Source organism: Coturnix japonica, chromosome 8 (genome assembly GCF_054131305.1).
Source record: "Coturnix japonica strain WE chromosome 8, WE-NBRP24, whole genome shotgun sequence".
NCBI classification, from domain to species: domain Eukaryota; kingdom Metazoa; phylum Chordata; class Aves; order Galliformes; family Phasianidae; genus Coturnix; species Coturnix japonica.
The window spans coordinates 10341373-10362922 of NC_140670.1; the positions used below are offsets into that span (position 1 = coordinate 10341373).

General features: G+C 40.9%; 1 protein-coding gene across 2 annotated transcripts; it reads right to left on the minus strand.

Annotated features, from left to right (window-relative positions):
* Positions 1 to 159: 159 nt before the first annotated feature.
* DNA2 (DNA replication helicase/nuclease 2) lies at positions 160 to 21481 on the minus strand. 2 transcript variants are annotated; one of them, XM_085554045.1, is made up of 21 exons: positions 21423 to 21481; positions 21167 to 21339; positions 20661 to 20844; positions 19563 to 19708; positions 19069 to 19194; positions 18358 to 18577; positions 17720 to 17837; positions 17281 to 17446; positions 7921 to 8115; positions 6822 to 7052; positions 6309 to 6425; positions 6103 to 6212; positions 4794 to 4903; positions 3557 to 3781; positions 2856 to 3049; positions 2662 to 2751; positions 2367 to 2559; positions 1827 to 1916; positions 1326 to 1508; positions 1036 to 1184; positions 160 to 419 (listed from the first exon to the last, which is right to left on the minus strand). In XM_085554045.1, the coding sequence occupies exons 2-21, from the start codon at positions 21331 to 21333 to the stop codon at positions 365 to 367; spliced, it is 3069 nt and encodes a 1022-aa protein (XP_085410171.1). In that variant the 5' UTR covers positions 21334 to 21339; positions 21423 to 21481; the 3' UTR covers positions 160 to 364. The 2 variants fall into 2 exon arrangements, with proteins under 2 accessions (XP_085410171.1, XP_085410170.1); XM_085554044.1 differs by having other exon boundaries at positions 21412 to 21481.
* Between the last annotated feature and the right edge of the window lie 69 nt (positions 21482 to 21550).

Below are 21550 nucleotides of genomic sequence, written 5' to 3' on the forward strand. Positions count from 1 at the left end.
TGATGTCAGCGAGCCCCGGCTGGCACTGCGGGCTGTGCAGGACGAAATTACTTGGTTCCTCAGTTACTGCATTGAAACCAGCAGCACCAAACGCTGCTGCAGCCGGGGGAGCTGCTCCAGTTCTACCCCTCTGGCTGCTCAGACACACACAGGCTGTGCTAGAAGGACCAGCTCAACAACCAGTTTATTAAAGAAATAAAGAAATGCATATCATTACTTTGACTGAAGGAAACATTTAAAATCACAAAGTAATTCATTCACACTGAGCTGTGAGTGTCAGCACTCACACCCCACTGAGCAATAATTTACATTCAGCAGCGCCAGAAGGAAACACACAAGAAACGTCTTCTAGAGCACTTCACAGTCATAAAATGTTACATTTGTGGATACTTTCATGAGCCCCCGCGGGGAGATTGAAGATGTAGGAAGTTAAGGAAGCTGCTCTGAAGCATTTCAGTGATGTGTTGCTTTCCCAAACAAGAGATGTGCATGAGGATGGAATGATGTGCTTGCAAAGAAAACCCCTCACTCTCCTATTTAAATAGGAGATGTAAGGAGCTGGAACAAAAACAAACTCCATACAGTGTCAGAGAGAATAAGGAAAAAGATCAATGGGTGACAAGTTGTACAGTTTTCCAGTCTAGGAACCTTAGACCTGAAGCGTTCTCTCTGTAAGTATTGAAATAAATGGCTCTTGCAATAGAATAATCACACTGACATGAAGATGCCCCACAACTAACGTGATCAGGGGAAAAAAAAAAGCATTAAAATTTAGTCATCAAATTAAAAAATCAAAGCTATGTCAAAGCTGATTTGCAGATCCCCATGGAATTTTATTCCTGCTTTTCAAGACAGAATGGAAGCCCTAGATCCACCCATTAACTCAACATCGAAGCCTCCTCCTGGCACATCTTGTTTGTAATGCCAACTGTCAGCACAGTATATCATCTAAATGATCACAGGCCTCCCCATTCTTACCTCCTATCCAAAGGGTTCTTACCTTTCCCCTCCCACAAAACAGTCTTGAAAAAGGATATCATTGCCTCAGACTGCAGGTGGCAGAGCAGCTTCTCCAAAGGAGGATAGCGGCAGAGGGACGGAACGCAGCCCACCATGATGAGTTTGTGCTTGGCTCTCGTGATAGCAACGTTAAGTCGCCTCCAATCCTTCAGGAGGGCGCCAAGCTGATAAATAAACAATTTGCTTTTATTTTTCCTACACAAGCTGCAGAATTGGGTGTAGATAATTTTCAAAATGTATCTATATTTAATGTTCAGGATAGTTCTTAAACTGGAATAAAAGTCAGGTTAGGATGAACGACTCACGTTTTCATCGTTACTGTTCCTAACAAAAGACACAATTATGATGCTTTTGTCTCTTCCTTGGTACTTGTCTATAGTGTTGACTTCCACTCTGTTCTCCTTCAGTCTTGCCATCAAATCAGTGATTACCTTCAGTTGATGTCTGTACGGCGATATAATACCAATGTCTGAAGGTTTACAGCCAGCCTAAATGAAGCAAAAATAGAAAACATCATCACTGCAATTGGCAAGAGAGAAAGGCAAATCCCTTCCCAAGGAAGCCCATCCTCATCTCTCAAAGAATTTAACATCCAGCTTTTGTTTCACCCCAAACTTCAACCAGGCACAAAACAGGGAACTGAACGCAGACCTCAGGCCCCCTGCTGTTGCAACACACAGCCAACCATGAATTTACCCTCAGTCATCCCTCCAAGAATAACCCCACACACGTGGTCAGAATTTCTACAGCAATAGAAGATTAATTACAGAACCGTCCCTCTTGAGCAACATTCAAGTAAAAGATACCTTAATGAATAAAGTCGTGAGGAAGAACACTAGTTTGGCTTCTGTCACATTACATACACCACCTTTTTCTGTGTGTTCTGGTGCCGGGACCTTTAAAAATATGAGCAGAAAATAATGACCATCTCCAAAGACGCACTGTATTCTGGTCCTTAACTCACCATATCATTCAGTTTTTATACTAATTTATTTTAAAGGGAAAATGCTAAATACTAGAGTACACCTATATCAGAAATTCATCTCAGAATAGATCATTTGCAAAACAGGCTGTAACAATTTGACAAAACGAGTTTCCAGTAATAGGCATTTCATAACAGCGAGTTAATAGTAAGAGCAAGTCACCTCAAGGAGCTGTCAAGGCTCAATCATCTGATTTCATACAATATGTATAAAAAAAAAACAGACTTTCTTGGTGTGGGTTCTTTCCATTTTGCTTGAGAGCTGTAACAGATGAATCTTTTACTGAAGATGGACTTCTACATTGAAGATGGATTTTTCCAGCAAATAAAAAATTAAAATGGAAGAGAAATAAATGAACTTTACCTTCTCAGTGTTCAGAAAACACACAGGTTTGTCTGGATCAAGTACTTCTATCAACCACATTTTGGAAGCATCCGCAAGGTCCAGTTTCAGCATTTTTAGATTTGGCAGATTAGCAGTGGCGTTTGACACCTTCTCTGACCCACACTCCAGTTTGCCTTCATACACTAACTTGTTACTCAGTGACATAATTTTACTAAGGATTAAGAAGAAAGAAATGATGTCAAATCTTGCAATTTCAATCCCACATTAATAAATAAATAAAGGAACTGCTGTAACAAATAAAAGTTCAACGTACCTGTTCATCCTGTATTGCACAGTCAACTGGACAACAGCATTCTGGTTTTGCTCCAGCCTTTTAAATAAACTTTCACTCATACCAAGATCTCTAGTACAAAACAAACAGTTCACAAAAACATGTCAGACAACATCATGCAAAAGCCCTCCCAGAATTCATATTACTGGCATTTGTCCAGTAGCATTTTATCTCACCTTGCTTCTGAATTCTGTACAAGCGGAGGCAGCTGCTGATGGTCCCCTACCAGCACAAACCGTTTGGAGCAGAACAGTGGGCCCAGACAGACGGGCTGGCTGATCTGGGAAGCTTCATCAACTATACAGAAATCAAACTGCTTCTGAAGAAAGATGGGGTGATTTATGCCCATGCAGGCAGTTGCTACCACTGGCTGAAAATCAAGACACACTAATAAGAGAAAGCTTCAATCCCTCAACAGGATTAAAAAAGAATTTCAGGATTAAAAAAGAAAAGCCAACATTTCAATTAACTAAAAGATAAAAACCAGCAAATCTTAGCCCTTGAAATCAGTGCCATTCACACTGCACACATATTGACCTTGTATTCTTAAAGTCTTGCAATTTTCAACTTTTACTCTTTCAACTAATTTATTTTTGAAGATGCCACAATCTGTTTCTCCAACTCTTTGGGAATTATTACATGTAACTATTAGTTATTTTGTGCAAACATAAAAAATGCTTTCCAGCTTTTAGACTACTAAGATGAGTCACTCTTGGCTGTAATGAAATTGCAATGATGCAGGAATTGAGCATCTCTTTCAACACAGATTTCTCCCACCAGTAACACACCCTTGGGATGGATTCCTAGCCCTGCAGCATCTGAACAACCAGAACACGAACATAATATCCACTGCAGGCCTTAAAGAAGCACCTCTCACCTGACTGTTGTAGAGCTCTTCCAAATCCATCACAGATTTAATTGATTTGGACCTGCAAATTTCTTCTTCTGTAAATTTCCGTATATCCGGATGAACCTTCTGAGCCCTTCCCAAACGCAAGAAGCCTACTTTGAATTTGGCTAGCTTCAGCAGGATATTGTCCACAGCTGTGTGTGTAAAACTAGTCAGAAGAACACTGAAGCCACAAGCAGAGAGAATTCTCACCTAGTGACCGGAGAAGAGATAAAAGAAAATGCTTTTAGCTTGCAGACAGACTTAGTGTGACGAAGACTGGGGTGGAACACTAAGTTTTGGATGGAGCCAACAGCAAGTATGACTTCATTAATGTAATTCTTCCCAGCCAAATTGGCTACTGAGCTATTGTCAAGGGATTATGAGCAATAGATCTGATGTATCTCCTAAACATCAGGCTTACTACACGTGATACAGAACAGTAAGGGAAGAACTACGCATGCTTATGAACTGCATTAAAAAGGCCACGTGCCAAAGAATATCAATACTGTATGCAGAAGTCTTGCAGACCAATTCTGGAAACACTCTTCTACATGACAATTTAACATCAAATTCAGTAGAATGAGCTGAACCGGTAACAGCAGCAGCTTGCTCACTCTCCATCTTCCTCCTCCCCCACAAGTTCTCATGCAGCAGAGAATGAAACAAGGCAGAAGACAAAACAACCATTCAGGAAAGATAACAACTACTGGATGTGAAATATCAGTTCTTTCAGGAACAACTCACTCAGCCCACAGCCTAGACCCAGTAAGTTCCTACAGCCCATTTCTGGGGAGGCAGAACCACTAGCCAGAGGAGTTGCAACAGGACCACACAGCTTCAGCACCTTGGGTTTATGCAGCTCCCACTGAACAAGTTATAGACTTCCCCAAGGAGTCCTTTTATTGAGCTGCAGTTCAGGACTTGAGGACTTGCTAGCATTCAGGGACACAGATTTTTAACATTAAAACATCACAAAGTGATTAAGTATTCCTACAGTTTCTTCCTCTTGCATATTCCCACAGAAGCAAAAGACAACCCTGTTTCACAGAGCAGACTGTTAGCTCTTATAAATAAAAATTCTTCCATTAAATAAGTTTCCTTCTTTGAAATAATGCAAATAGCAGTATGCTAAGTTACAGCAATTACTTGACAAAAACATAAAATGAGTTTAATGCTCTCCAAATCTTACAAATCTTTTCAATATCAAAGCACAGGATCTTACCAGAGCACATATTGTAGTAGTTTTTCCCGTCCCAGGCATACCCACAATAAGAGTGTAGTCCTTTGAAAGTAACACTTGTTTCATTGCCTGTTTCTGAGGCTTATTCAGACCTTTAAAGAAGAAAAAAGTAACAGTAAAATGTCTACGCTTCATAATTATACTTGCTAGAGTAATGATGTTCAACTTCACAACACACTGACAAGTAGTACGGGGGATGTACTACTGTCTCAGAAACAGATCACTGAAGATGATTTGTGACCTTTTGTGACTTATTTTTTGCTGATAGCCTAAATGATCACCATATGATATAATAGAAACAAGGTATTTTCTATTTTTCCTTTTATTATACCCATTTTCATATTTAAACATGCAAAGTGAATTGCACAGATAGCATCATGTTGCTTAGAAAAGAAAAAACACCAGAAAAAAAAAAAGAAACCAGAGCTGTTTTTCCCCAGTCTGATGCAGCTGAACAGTATAGTCTGGTTATTTGGATTAGGCAAAGCTCAAGCAAAATAAATAAAAATTAAGGACCATGTAGAATTATTGGTGTCTTACTGAAAGCCAGGTTTTGTTTGCAAGTATGGGAAGGAACTGTTACTCCCTGTCTTCCAGTACTTGTTAATCCATCATGCTTGAGTTCCAGCACATACACCTTCCTCTCATTTCCTTCCCTTTCAGTGGTTTGCTAGGAGGCTGGGCAAAATTCTTATTTGACGCAGACCTCAAAGCAACAAGGTGAATCTTTTAGTTTTCAGAAACTTTTTATAAGTTACTTGTTTTAAGACAACTCAGTTAAATTCCTGTTTTCACAGCCATCTCTGTCAGCAGCAATGAGTATTTTCACTGACTATAGGACACCATCACATATCTCCTCCGTTTAAAAAACAAAACAGGAGTGCCACAAAGCTCTGCATATTACGTGTAGTCAACAATTCATCAAGAGTTGCTATAGGCTTTGATGTAAACATTCACTTCTATCTCCTTCCTCCCACTCCCTCCAACTCCTCTTCCTCTATCCCAAGCCTTCCTTGTTCCCAATCTTGTAACAGGGAGAACATACTAAAACTGCAAGCTACAGGAACTATTAAAACAGAATTCTAAGCAGATGTCTGGTCATGTCTTCCAAGTAGGTTGACTGATCACAGAAATACATGTAATGCCAGAGCTTATTTTTAAACAAAAAACTGCTACTAGACCATGATGTAGAAAAAGAAAACTTGTACTTAGTGTGATAAATGCTTTGACAATAGAAATATGCCATTAAACATAAGACTTTGGGAGGAAAAAAAAACCAAAGACTTAATACCTTTTAAAATACTTGCAACAGCTTCTTTTGCTTCAGGAGGAAGGACTGAGCTCAAATGCTGAATAAAACCAGGTTTGTGGAAGTCAATTATCAAGTTGCGGAGCTTTTCACTGAGAATGAAAAAACACAAGAATCATGACTTTCTCACTGAGAAGATACCTAAAAAAAATAAAATCAAAGCATGAAATTAATTTAATTCTTCATACCTGATAGGGGAATCTTTCATCAATTTGGACAGGTTTTCAAAGGGAACTCCTATACCACAGTCTCCTTCTTCATGATCCAACCTAAATGTGGTACTCCCGGGGAGCTTTGATAAATTCCTGAAGAATGACAGTAACATACACAGATTAGTTCTGCTTACAAGCAGTAAGTTGATGATGAAAGACTCATTAATAAGAGCACATTTCAAGGCAGTGTAATCTGAGTAATTAGTTACTAATAACAAAAATAACCAGAGTACCCATAGAAACTTATGTTGGAGATATAGCTTGCAAGCATGCTTTTTCATCAGTCAATATAGGCAAATACCCAGGCATAGGGATACTGGTCTGCCACCTTCAGTCAGGATGCAGGACTTTTAGAGATGTACCTCCCCAAGCCAAGCAAGAAAAGACAGATGATATCTGAGCTTTTTTTGACACCTGGAAGTGCCTTTCTTGAAGCCCATACCATATCACAGTGCTGTCAAGCAGATGTTTTTCCTTTTGTTCTATTACCTGCCCAACAAACAGGAGATTTTTGTTGCACTGATTTCTCTCACGTAGCCAGAAGCCAAACCAAGTAAACCATTTTCTTCTCCACTCACAACAACTCTGTCACCAACCAATAGGTTTGCTCCAGGTACAGCTCCATTTTTACGTTGGAAAGAATGCAGATATTGTCCCTCAGAAACTTCCTGAACTTCATCAGTTCTGATCATGTTTCCAACACAGTCTCCAGCCTTCTCTCTATGAAGATGTTACAAAGAAATTAATTTTGCAATACAAGTTCCCCTCAGTATGACTAATATTTTACATAGGTGAGAATTAAATATATATATAATATATATATATATAAATATATATATATATATATATAGTTTACAGGTCACTATAACCGGAAAAGAATTGTAAAGGTAAATAAACATGTTATACTTGCTTCAGGAAAAGACTCTGACACCTAAAATAAAATTATAAATAACTTTACGTTAAAAACTGAACACTGAAACATATGGATGCACTTGACTAAAATGTTTGTTATTTGCTTACTAAGTTGCTGGTTTCACCTAAAACAACACAGCAACAAACATATTGAAATGGGCCCACAAACCACCCATTACTTTTAACATAGCTACTAGGTCCAGGGGTGTAAGACAGAATGTACTTGAGCCAGCAAGTGCCCTTAGAGTTCATACATGTTCTTAGGCAAGCATAGGAGCAGAGCCCAAAATACTTCATTATTTGTCAATAAAACCCTCAGAAGACCAGTGCAGTGAGCTGGACTCACAGCCAACATCCAGTGTCAGCCCTCAGGCACTAAAAAATAATGATATAATTTCTACTTCTGAAAACTAAGACTGCAATTAACTTACTGCTTCCTGTGTGAGACTTCATAGCAACAACAACAAAAACATATATAAAAAAATATATATATAACCTATAAATGCAGTAAGCTATTGATTTCATCAGCTCATATCTCAGCCTCTACCTTACAAGAAGTACATCTGATTATATCTACAAGCAGTAGAAAACATTAGGTCCCCTTGTAGAGAAAACTACAAGTTGACAATGCTTTGCGTCCAAGCACTCATTTGTACCAGTTAGAAATTCATCTTACCTTTCCAAAGAAGGTATCATCCATATATTTTTATACCCCTTTTTACTGTCTCCACTTTGCATCTCCAAGGTTAACATCAAATACCACAGACTGAAATACTCTAAATGGGAAGGTTTCAGGTGCTGTGTCTCTTTTTCAATAATGGGCATAATAGCAGGAGGAAAAGACACGTTGGCCATCCTTTCTTCCACAGCTCTAGGAGTGAGAAACAATCAACTTCTACCACATTTCTTGCAAGTCAATTTGTACATAACACCAATTTAAGTTTATTGTGTAACGCCTTATCACTGAAGTAAAGTTGATTACATGTTCTTTGTTCCTACAACCTCATTTAATAACTTTACATCACTTGTATGATTTTGAATTAGGGACAATAAGTTAAAGACCAATTGAAAACATCCCAAGAAGCATCAGTAGGTATTTATACATAAACATGTATATAAAAATGTAACCAAAGTGAAAGAAGTTAGTCCATAAGTTGTTAAAATAGCTGGTGAGTTAGGAATAACGTAATGCCGCCATAGCTGAACATTATAATGATGTACGAAGCAATTACTAAAACATTCTTCGCTTGTGCACAAGGTCAGTTCCCTCAACATTACACAGAATTTCATTGCTGAAATCCAACCTGAAAAAACAAATGAACATTATCCTTCTACAACATCTCTTGTTCCAATATTTCATATCAAACACATTTCATATTCATATCTTCATGATAGAACTTTGGTTCTGTCTTTTATTGTGTTAAAAATAAATAAAAAGACAAAACTTCATATTAGTTGAATAACCAACTCTGGAACTTTGTGTAAAAATTTGCTAAGTATTTGAACTTGAGTTTTTTTGTTGTTATTTTTAAATGGGAGACATAATAACACCATCACTTCAGTAATACGATACTAACACATCATAACTTGCGCAGTACCTTAAAAGAAAACCATCAATTAAAGTCAATAGGAAAGAGTTGCCAAGTTATAGCTCAGGTTTACTGATTCAGAAGACTGCCCACTTCAAGAAGTCATGAGGATATAGTTTTGGTTTCTTTTATATTAAATTTATTATTAAGTTAGTGTCATGGTTTAATAATTTTGTAATTTTTGCTATCAGTATTCCACATCATAACATCATATAAAGCATGAATAATTTTACTGAATCTGCAACTTATCAGAAGAAGACTACATCTCCCAGGGAACAACACGATAGGTCACGGGACCTGGACTCTATATTAACTCTGTCGCAGAACAGACTGACGTCTTTCGAGTTCTGGCGTTCAGGGGAGTGTGTGGGAGCCTTCAGCCGTTCGCCTAGATTCACAGTAGGCCTCTCGGTTACGGGACTCATTCTCTCTCCTATTTTGCTTGATTCGTTAGCTCAATTTTCAATTATATTGTATTATATTGTGTTATCCTGTATTTCGATATAGTATTTAGTAAATAAGTGTGCCTCCTTAGATCGTTGCCGCTGTTTTCTTTTCTTAATTAACTTTTTCCTTTCGGCCTAGGGCCCCTCCGGGGCCTACGGCCCCCTGTCACGGACGCAGGTGGATTTTTAGTTCAAACCGTGACAGATTTTTGGTGGAGAATGCGGGCATTTTGAGTTGCTGTTTTTTTTTTTTTTTCTTTTTTTTTCCCTGTGTTTTCTTCTGTTGCTCTTTTAGCTTTTAACAGAGCTACGAGTTTTTTTCCCTGTTAAGGAGCTATCTCGTGTTTGGGATTCTGCACCTGCGAGCTTGACCTTGAAAGTCCAGGCGGACTGCCAATACTCCGGTATATTTTATAAACACTGCTGAGCTTTGTTTTCTTTTACTTTTTTCTCTCTATTGGAGGAAAAAAGATGTTTTCTCTACTAAATTTGTTTTACCAGGGACTGTGTGCCATTGGTTCCTTTTTTGAGACGCTCCGAACATATTGGGCCATGTTTAAGCTAGCCACTTTTTCTTATGGAGCTATACAATTGTATAATGAATTGAAAGCATGGTTAGCAATGCTCACTTCGTATCTGTATACAGCTCCAGAGGGAGCAACTAATGCAACTAATTATACAGAAATGGTGATTTTTAAGCGTGCTCCTCTTTCTTTCTATGAATCCTTTATGCAGTTCTTGAATGATCAGTGGGCCACACTCTTAATCTCCCTGATCTTACTGTTGATTATTGTAATAATCTCACTCAGTATCTGGATTTATAACATCCGGAGGAAGTCTTCCCTAGAACCAGAGAATACTGAGTGGCAGGGAATTGAAGAGATTCTCAAAGGACAGACATCTTCAGTGTTATGGAGCTTCACTCCTGAACACTTGAAGAATCCTGAGAGTTTGATTGCATATTTGAGGCAGGAATGTTGTGGCTCAGGCAGATCTCAGGAGGCACAAATGATTTTGGGCCTAGCTAATGCTTATTGGGCCTTAGTCAATACCATTCCTGAGAGAGAGAGTCTTAGAGCTGAGGCAGAAAAACTTTGGACTGAGAAGGTAGAGAGAGAAAAAGCTTTTGAAGCTGAGAGAAAAGATCTCCTGTACCAACGAGACTCAATCTGGTACGAGAAAGAGAGTCTTAGAGCTGACGCAGCAAAACTTTGGGATGAGAAGGTAGAGAGAGAAAAAGCTTTTGAAGCTGAGAGAAAAGATCTCCTGTACCAACGAGACTCAATCTGGTACGAGAAAGAGAGTCTTAGAGCTGACGCAGAAAAACTTTGGGATGAGAAAAGCTCCCTGCAATCCCAACTCAACACTCTTCAGTCTATGCATAATGCCCTCCAGTCCGAGCATAACGCTCTTCAGACTGAGCACAATGCCCTCCAGACCGAGCACAACACTCTTCAGTCCGAGCATAATGCCCTCCGGTCCGAGCATAACGCTCTTCAGACTGAGCACAATGTCCTTCGGACCGAGCACAACACTCTTCAGTCCGAGCATAACACTCTTCAGACCGAGCACAATGCCCTCCAGACCAAGCTCAACACTCTCCAGACTGAGCGCGATGCCCTCCGGTCCGAGCATGACACTCTCCAGACTGAGCGCGATGCCCTCCGGTCCGAGCACGACACTCTCCAGTCCGAGCACAGCGCCCTCCTGTGTAAGTGCGTCGATCTCCAGGTCAAACATGACTCTATTGACTCGTTGTACACTGACCTCAAGGCCGACTACAACGCCCTCAAAGCCAGTCGCAGCACCCTCCGGTCTGTGTACGACGAGCTCCTGTCTGACTACGACGCTCTCCAGTCTGAGCACGACGCCCTCCAGTCTAGTTATAACGTCCTCAGGGCGGAATGCGACACCCTCAAGTCTGAACCGTATGTACTCCAACTTAACCAACCACCGGGGGCACCAGATACAATGTTGGTTGCCCCTGTAAGAGGGCGAAAAACAAAACGAGTTTCAACTCAGATAGAGAAAATGCAGAAGGAGTTAGAAGAGCGGAGGGAGTTAGGAGAGCAGGACTCAGGAGAGCAGGGGGACTCAGGAGAGCAGGGGGACTCAGGAGGTCAGGGGGACTCAGGAGAGCAGGAGGAGTCAGAAGACCAGAGGAAGTCGGCGGAGCAGAGGTTGTTAGAGCAGTATAAGAAGATGTTAGAGGAGGAGAAGAAGTCAGAGGAGCAGAGAAAGTTAGGAGAGAGAAAGTTAGGAGAGAGGAAGAAGGAGGAAGGTCGCCTGGAGGAAATAACACAAGCGTCAGAGTCAGGGTCAGAGTCAGACGAGGAGCCAAAAGCTAGATTTTCTTTACGAGAATTTCTCGAGTCCAAACTTATAGATGGGGCAGCCTCATCAACACAGCTGCCAACATTAACACCTGAGACTCCTGATAGAGCAAAAGGTGAGCAAAGTATTACGACCATTATTGATCGATCTTTTAAACTGAGTGAAATTCGAGATCTGAGAAAGGATTTCACACGTCAGCCAAAAGAAAATATGGTCACTTGGTTACTTCGCTGCTGGGACAATGGTGCCAACAGTGCGTGGCTCGATGGCAGTGAAGCTCGCCAACTGGGTAGCATTTCCAGGGACTCACGTGTGGACAGAGGTATAGGCACATGCCAAAATCAGTCCTACACCCTCTGGAAGCGGATGTTGATAGCGGTAAGAGATAGATTCCCCTTTAAACGGGACTTGGAGCCTGAGAAAAAGAAATGGACTGATATGGAGAAAGGTATCCAATTTTTGAGAGAAAGGGCTCTGGTGGAAATGCTCTACAGCCCCCAGTTCAATCGTAACAATCCAAACCAATTACATGATCCTGAAGCAGTCCACGTTCCACGACAAATGTGGCGTGACTTTACAAAGGCAGCTCCAGAAAAGCATGCCAGTGCACTTGCATTGGTATATGGCAAAGGGGAAAGAAAGCCCCTTGTAAATGAGCTAATTAGCAGACTTCAGGAGCTTGAATTATTTATAAGCGCTACAGAAGTTAAGCTTTATACTTCAGCCATTGTCCAAATGGGAAAAAAAATAGTGGAAAGGTTAGACAAAGTGGAGGAAACACAAAGTGATATTATTGACAAATTGGCTAATGTGCCTGATGTAGATGAATCCACGGTGGTACCAGATGATGGAAACCAGGATTTCCACGATCGCCTATTGAGAGAGCTAAACAACATGAGTTCCTCTCGACCTGTATCATCGAAAATCTCAACCATAAAAAAGAGACATCCTCGTATTCAAGCAAATGACAACGATAAGACACCTCGTATTCAAGCAAACGACAATGATAAGACCATACGTTTTGCTTTGTTGTATTTCTTGAGTAATCATGGGGAGGATATAAAGAAGTGGTATGACTCATCCACTTCTGCACTTCAGGCACGAGTGAAAGAATTACAATCCAAAACAACCACCAAGGTGAACTCTTCCAAACGGGGGAAAGTTCCAGTTGCTGCAAGCCGCCGAGGTAAACAATAGAGGGGCCCTGCCCCCAGCCAGGGGGGGGAAAGGGACAACAGAGTATACTGGACTGTGTGGATTAAGTGGCCTGGCACATCTCAACCACAGAAATATAAAGCCTTGGTGGACACTGGTGCACAATGCACCCTAATGCCCTCAAGTCACCAAGGGACACAACCAATTTATATCCATGGAGTGACTGGGGGTTCCCAAGAATTGACTATGTTGGAGGCCGAAATAAGCCTCACTGGTAAAAACTGGCGAATGCACCCTATTGTGACTGGTCCAGAGGCTCCATGTATACTGGGAATCGATTACCTTAGGATGGGATATTTCAAGGATCCCAAGGGGTATCGATGGGCCTTTGGGATAGCTGCTGTAAACACAAATGGTGTTAAGCAGCTGTCAACTTTACCTGGTCTGTCAGATGATCCTTCTGCTGTGGGGTTGCTCCAGGTAAAAGACCAAGAGGTACCAATTGCCACCAAAGTGGTTCACAGACGGCAGTACCGCACCAATAGGGACTCATTGCTCCCCATTCAAAAGCTAATTCGCCAATTAGAAAATCAGGGAGTGATTAGCAAAACGCACTCGCCTTTTAACAGCCCCATATGGCCAGTGCGTAAAACCAGTGGGGAATGGAGGCTGACGGTAGATTACCGTGGCCTGAATGAAGTCACACCTCTATTAAGTGCTGCTGTACCAGACATGCTAGAACTCCAGTATGAATTGGAGTCAAAAGAAGCTAGGTGGTATGCCACCATTGATATTGCTAATGCCTTCTTTTCCATCCCATTGGCTGCAAAATGTAGGCCACAGTTTGCTTTTACCTGGAGAGGTATTCAGTATACCTGGAACCGTTTACCCCAGGGGTGGAAGCACAGCCCAACAATTTGCCATGGATTGATCCAAGCTGTTTTGGAACAGGGTAATGCTCCTGAGCACTTGCAGTATATTGATGACATTGTGGTGTGGGGCCATACAGCAGCAGAGGTTTTCAAGAAAGGGAAACAGATAATCCAAATTCTTTTGAAAGCTGGTTTTGCCATTAAGAGCAGCAAGGTGAAGGGGCCTGCCCAGGAAATCCAGTTCTTAGGCATAAAATGGCAAGATGGACGTCGTCACATCCCAGCAGATGTGATTGACAAAATCACTGCTATGTCTCCGCCCACAAATAAAACAGAGACCCAATCTTTTCTGGGAGTAGTGGGCTTTTGGAGAATGCATGTCCCAAACTACAGCCACATAGTGAGCCCTCTCTATCAGGTAACACGGAAGAAGAATAATTTCTCATGGGGTCCTGAGCAGCAGCAGGCTTTTGAGCAGATAAAACAAGAAATAGCCCGTGCCGTGGCCTTGGGGCCAGTACGGACGGGACAGGATGTGAAGAACATCCTCTACACTGCTGCTGGAGAGAAAGGTCCCACCTGGAGTTTGTGGCAAAGAGCCTCAGGAGAGACCCGAGGCCGACCCCTAGGATTTTGGAGTCGAGCATATAAAGGGTCTGAGGAGCGCTACACTCCAACTGAGAAGGAGATCTTAGCCGTGTATGAGGGGGTTCGGGCTGCTTCTGAAGTAGTTGGGACAGAGGTTCAGCTTCTTCTAGCACCTCGCTTGCCAGTAATAAACTGGATGTTTAAAGGACAGGTTCCCTCCACCCATCATGCTACTGATGCCACTTGGAGTAAGTGGATTTCATTAATTACTCAACGAGCTCGAATGGGAAAACTCAGCCGTCCTGGAATTCTAGAAGTGATCATGGACTGGCCTGAGAGTAAAAAAATTGAAACACCACCTACAGAAGAGGTATCACGTGCTAAAGAGGCACCACCATACAATGAGCTACCAGAAAACGAAAAGAAATTTGCCCTGTTCACAGACGGATCATGTCGTATTGTAGGGAAGCATCGCAGATGGAAAGCTGCTGTATGGAGCCCCACACGACAAGTTGCAGAAGCCACCGAAGGTAAAGGAGAATCAAGTCAATTCGCAGAGGTAAAGGCTGTTCAGCTGGCTTTAGATGTGGCTGAACGGGAGAGGTGGCCAATGCTTCATCTTTATACTGATTCATGGATGGTGGCAAATGCCTTATGGGGGTGGTTGCAACAGTGGGAAAATGATAATTGGCAACGAAAGGGTAAACCTGTTTGGGCTGCTGAACTGTGGAAAGACATTGCTGCCCGAATAAGGAACATTGTTGTAAAGGTGCGCCATGTAGATGCTCATGTGCCTAAAAGTAAGGCTACTGAAGAACATAAAAATAACCATCAGGTTGATCGAGCTGCCAAAATTGAGGTGGCTCAAATAGACTTGGACTGGCAGAACAAGGGTGAATTATTCCTAGCTCGGTGGGCCCATGAGACTTCAGGTCATCAAGGAAGGGATGCAACATATAAGTGGGCCAGAGACCGAGGGGTGGACTTAACTATGGACGCTATTGCTCAAGTTATTCATGATTGTGAAACATGCGCCATAATTAAACAAGCCAAGAGGATGAAACCTATTTGGGGGGAAGGGCGATGGCAAAAGTATAAATATGGAGAGGCATGGCAGGTTGATTATATCACCTTGCCACGATCTCGCAATGGTAAGCGTTATGTACTCACCATGGTGGAGGCAACCACTGGGTGGCTCGAAACATACGCAGTACCCCATGCTACCGCCCGAAACACCATATTAGGGTTGGAAAAGCAAATCCTGTGGCGGCATGGCACTCCGGAAAGAATTGAATCAGATAATGGGACCCATTTTAAAAATTCCCTTGTAACCACTTGGGCCAAAAATCATGGCATTGAGTGGATTTACCATATTCCCTATCATGCACCAGCTTCTGGTAAGATTGAACGATTCAATGGGTTATTGAAAACTATGTTGAAAGCAATGGGTGGCGGAACGTATAAAAATTGGGAGAACCATTTAGCAGAAGCCACCTGGTTGGTCAACACTCGAGGATCTAGTAATCGTAATGGTCCTAACCAATCCAGCTCCCTACGTACCGTGGAGGGAGATAAGGTTCCTGTAGTACACATAAAGAGTGTGTTGGGAAAAACAGTTTGGGTCCTTCCAGCGTCTGGAAAGGGCAAACCTCTCCGGGGTACTGTCTTTGCCCAGGGACCTGGGTGCACATGGTGGGTGATGGACAAAAATGGGAATGTTCAATGTGTACCACAAGGGAATTTGATGTTGGGGGAGTGCAGCCAATGATTTTCCTGTAGATATATAGGTAGAGTCTCAGAAAATATTTCAATTAGGTACAGAATAGTTCAATTAGGTATAGGACTTAAGATAGAGTGGATTAATGTTAAGGAAACACTTTTTCTCTATATACCTTAATTAGGCATTCTGTAAGCAAGTTTTCCATCTGGACTCTATATCCTGCACTGGCCATGCATGTGTAGAGCACACATGGAAAGAAGTATAAGTCAAAAGGAAATCTGCTGTGGTGGCTGGGAAAGGATGAGTGCACCTTGATGTGGGGGACGCCCTACTAGCACTGCCTTTCCCCTCTACCGCTGACATATTTTCCTTTTTCTGGCAGTTTTGCCATTTTCTCAAAATTAATAAATAGTAGGTTAGGTTATAGAGTTTTGTTCTCAACTTAGGGATTTGTATGGAATAAATATAGATTGTTGAGAAAAAATAAGGTTGCTGATTATTCACAATTATACATATGAGTGTGTATGTATGTATAAATATAATGTAATGATGTAGAATAAGGGGTGGAATGTCATGGTTTAATAATTTTGTAATTTTTGCTATCAGTATTCCACATCATAACATCATATAAAGCATGAATAATTTTACTGAATCTGCAACTTATCAGAAGAAGACTACATCTCCCAGGGAACAACACGATAGGTCACGGGACCTGGACTCTATATTAACTCTGTCGCAGAACAGACTGACGTCTTTCGAGTTCTGGCGTTCAGGGGAGTGTGTGGGAGCCTTCAGCCGTTCGCCTAGATTCACAGTAGGCCTCTCGGTTACGGGACTCATTCTCTCTCCTATTTTGCTTGATTCGTTAGCTCAATTTTCAATTATATTGTATTATATTGTGTTATCCTGTATTTCGATATAGTATTTAGTAAATAAGTGTGCCTCCTTAGATCGTTGCCGCTGTTTTCTTTTCTTAATTAACTTTTTCCTTTCGGCCTAGGGCCCCTCCGGGGCCTACGGCCCCCTGTCACGGACGCAGGTGGATTTTTAGTTCAAACCGTGACAGTTAGACATAACAAATCTGTTATATTCATTAAGTATTTTTCCAGATTTTCTCAGCTGCAAATGCACCCAAACAAAGATGTTACATCTTTGCCAGATCAAAGAGACCGTAAGAGTTCTGCTGGAGTTTATGGAACATTGTTTTGGAGTGCAAGAGTTGTCATGAAGAAATAATAAACCATCAAATCACAAAGATCAAATAACTGTATCAAAGGCTGAAATTATTTAAAAAACAAGAATCAAACTAGGGTTGTGGGTTCTTTTTCTTACCTGCTATATAGAAAGCAATTGTGTATTTGGGAACAATATTTACAGGCTTGGCTGTCATCAATTACAGGAGGCAAAGCAGCAAGCTGTGACTGCTGGCTTCCCACAGTAGACTTATAGGTACTGTGCATTAAGTAGAAGGCCACCTGGTTTCTTAGCTTTATTAATTCTGTCAAGAAAATAAAAATTAGGCTGATATTTTCTTCATTCTTAATCCAAAAGAAACTAGGCATCACACATCAGACAGCAAAGAAGTAGATACTCATATAGCAAAGCCCTAGAATAGTATTAATAAAACTTAAATATGTTTTGAACATCAACTTACTAGTTATGACAAATTATACATCAAAGTACAACTCGGTTCATGAGAATAAATTCTGTTACTCAAATGCTTCATAATAATTAAGCTAGTTAAGTTTCCAGGGTAGGGAGACATGGTCACCTCTTCTATCCATGCGATTTCCAGTAACAGGATACATAGTACCAGTTTTAAGATAAAGAAGAAATCCAGCTTCGGGATCCACTCTCCGTTCTAAATTTAACAGTGTGTACAGGATAACCTGTAAATGTTTATATAAAAAATTGTTGAGTATCATATATAAATATACTAAATACAGCTTTTTAAGATCATTTATGTAAGGAGCCATTACTATTACAAATAACTTAGAAAGCATAACCAATAAGCACCTAACCAAGCATCTAATTAAAAGGCATCTTCCTTAACAAAAGCTTATACATGGACACTGCCCCTCACTCAGACCAGCTGTCTTTCAAGATGTGCAACAATAGATCTTGAAGCTCTTTGCCCTGAGCTGGTAATCAAATGTGCAGTAGGAACAGACTAATCAACAGTTTTTCAGGACAAAGCCACAAATGTGTTTGAAAGAGTTAAATAAGCACACATCCCACACCTCGGTTAATTTTTAAAACATCAGCTTTGAGCACGCTAGGGTTGCTCATCCATAAATCCAGATTACATCATGTACAAACCAAATGCTTCATATCCTTGAGACAAAGTCATTCGTTCTACTAGAACAGATTGCTTATAGCCACCAATAGTCAAATTACACTTTTTTGTACCTGACTCCTGTGCTCTATAGAGTTTGATTCCTTGCCAGACTTGAGCTCTAACGGCATTATCCTGCACTGTACACCATGCTGGCGATGGATTTTCACCCTGGCTGTAACATCGATCTTTCCCTTCAATCCAAACCTGGGAGACCAAATGTTCTCTTCAATGTCTAAGATATCTACAATTTCTACTTTAGCAGAGCAATCTCCTGTTTTGTCTTCACTTGGTCTAGGAAGAAACCAAAGGAAGTGGGAAGTTAATGATTTTCCTTAATATTTCAGCATTAAAACACACTTTAGTTTGCATGCACTGACAAACTATTACATTTGAATAGTAGTTCAATATTCCAGTTTTTAATCTTATATTTACAGCATCTTCTATCCTAGCCAGCTGACTAGAAGAAAAAAGACGTGTTATTACTAACACATCTTCTCTCTACCACATCGTTTACAATGATTTTAATATCACTGTGATTTTTATGTCAGTCCTCCCTGTCTTACAATGATACTTCTTAATAACTTTCCCACTACTCCTAATTGCAACTAAATAAGGAGCTGAATATTAGCTATAAATAGGTATCAAGGCAATGAACCGCATCATACCAGTTAAGAGATTTGTATTAAAAGCTCTCTCCTAAAAATTAAGTGTACCAAACAAGATATACAAATATACACAATATACAGATTAGGATGATTTAATTTCTAATATTGGATTCTTACAGTTTTAGTTGCATTTTACTTTGGTTAGCTGGATTGCGCATGAAATCTTCTGTCCACTTAAAAAATGAAGGCAAATATTCTTCTATCTCCTGCATTATGTCTGTTTGTTTCAGCTTCAAATGATACCTACAAAATAAAGCCATTTTTTACATTAGGGCAATAGCAAAATTAGCTTCACCTTTGATACTGAAGTACTTCACATTTACAGAAATAATTGTCAAGTTTAAACTACCAGCTTTAAAACACAGATAACACCACATTCACATCAACTGGTTCATTCATAAAAATACAGCTGAGCACCCATTAAGAGAAATAAGCTACACTTCCCATTTAAGTATAGCAGGGCAGGCATATTAAATTGCATTACTGAACTGGGAAATATAAGAGATACCAAAATTTCATTGTTTTGTAGAACGCTCCCCTAATAAGAGGAACCATTTGTTAAAGCATCAAACCTTCCAAACATAAAAACAGACACTTGCAATGCTACTTACATTTCTTTGAGATACTTCTGCCCATAAACAATTTTATTTGCTAGTTCCTCCACTTTTTCAGGTGACAAGTCATTTGTTACGGATTGCTGGAATATTTCATGAAGAATTGTCCCAACAAGTGTTTGCCGTGAAGCACATTCAGAGCCCTACAACACAAGTTATACAGCATCAAAAGTTTAAGTTTCATATTCACTTCACACAAATTTTCTACAAAATTTATGGGTTGATACGTCACATGTGACACATCTGAATTATTTTAATAGCAAAATCATTAGGCCTTTCATCTCGCTTATTAATATGGATTCAAAGGTGACTGCAAATACAGAAAAACTGTAGTGAGTCTCTCCTATTGTTTTGTCTCCTGTTTTCATTCCAAATCTGCTATTAGGATGCAATCCCTATGCAACTAAACAAGGAACACATTCATATTTTAAATTGTATTTCCAGCAAGTCTTCCTTGTGAACAGCATTAACAGCAGCAATTCCTTATGCAAGAATCTTTACTATCCTAGAAATACTGTGTTTGCATTAGGAATATATGAAGTAATTTCCTGCATTTTATGAACTCACATAAAATTATTCCAACATCAGAGTGGCTCAGAAACCCACCTAGTTCACTGCTAGGAACAGATAAATTATGACCTCCGCATAAGCCCCTACTAAACAGCTGAAAAGCTGATCAGTTTGTTTGGTAGTAAATGACATTTGTCATAGAACTGGCTGTTGTAGAAACCAATCACAACTCAAGAGTGGTATTATCACAGTGTCAGGACCCTTTGCATTGCCCCTTCCCAACAATTCATCTATTTCCATTAGAGAAGTCTCTAATGAAGGCCTCCTATTGACATCTCTATTCAATCTGAATATCTTGCACTTTCATTTCTTGTTCCAGCTTGTTCCCCAGCCAGCCTGCTTACTACTTCCCTTGCCCACTTAGATTTACATTCTCCCCATGTCTAGTTTTCCTCAGCTGGAACTGGCAGCCATTGCTTCTCTGCCACTCACGTGTCAGTGAGGACACTATCAACCACAAGAAATCTTTCCTCTCTTTGAGTTCCAGCACAGTTGGATACAGATTTAAAGATTTTTAACACTTACCCTAAACCTTTCACTCAGCACCGCTTTTCTCATACATCGAATGCTATGTGATACAGTAGTACCAGAGAGCAGCAAATCTGGGTAAAGAATGAGATATCCGGACTGTTCATTTATTACCCAGGTACCAGAGCTACAGTCCCCTTCTAAATGAACGATATCTCCTGGAACAACTGGAATGGACTCCCTAGAAAGCAAAACATTTAAACAACAATTTGCAAGCAAAGGATACCACGTATAAGAAAGCAGCACAACAGATTCAATGTAGTTTGAAACCTGAGGTTAATATGAGCTTTTTACTGACAAAACTTTAGATCTGAGCACCAGGTCATGCATCAAATCTACACTATGAGAAATCCTGATGACTTCAAGTCATTCCAGACCCATCGGTTCAGCCACTTCAGAACTGCTATGTTTTATACTGGCATACTCAATCATTACGGGATCTCTTCCTTTTCATTCAAGGACTCAAATCTCCTCAGCAGCTCCCAGCCCCAATCCCATCTCACCAGCTGTCCCGCAGGACGCACAGCTCCGTGTGTCCCGGCGATGTGGAGGCGCTGACCGCCAGATGCTTCTCAGGGTCCCGTCCCTCTCCCTGCACGGCGCGGACCTCCAGCACACGGTACCTGTTGTTCGGGCCGCTCCTGAGCGCCGCGTTACAGGGCTCGGCCATGGTCCTCTGGAAGAGAAATTAACACAGCCTAAGTCAACACGGCGCTTGACAACAAAACGCGCTCCCCTTCTCCCTCACCTCAGTCTCACCTCAGCCCCACCACACAACCGAACCTCCCGCGCTGCTGCTCACTAACTGCCACTAACGCGCAGGCGCAACAGAGCCCGCCTCCCAATCCTGCCCGGAAACTCCACCCCCAGCTCGGTCATTGGTGGAG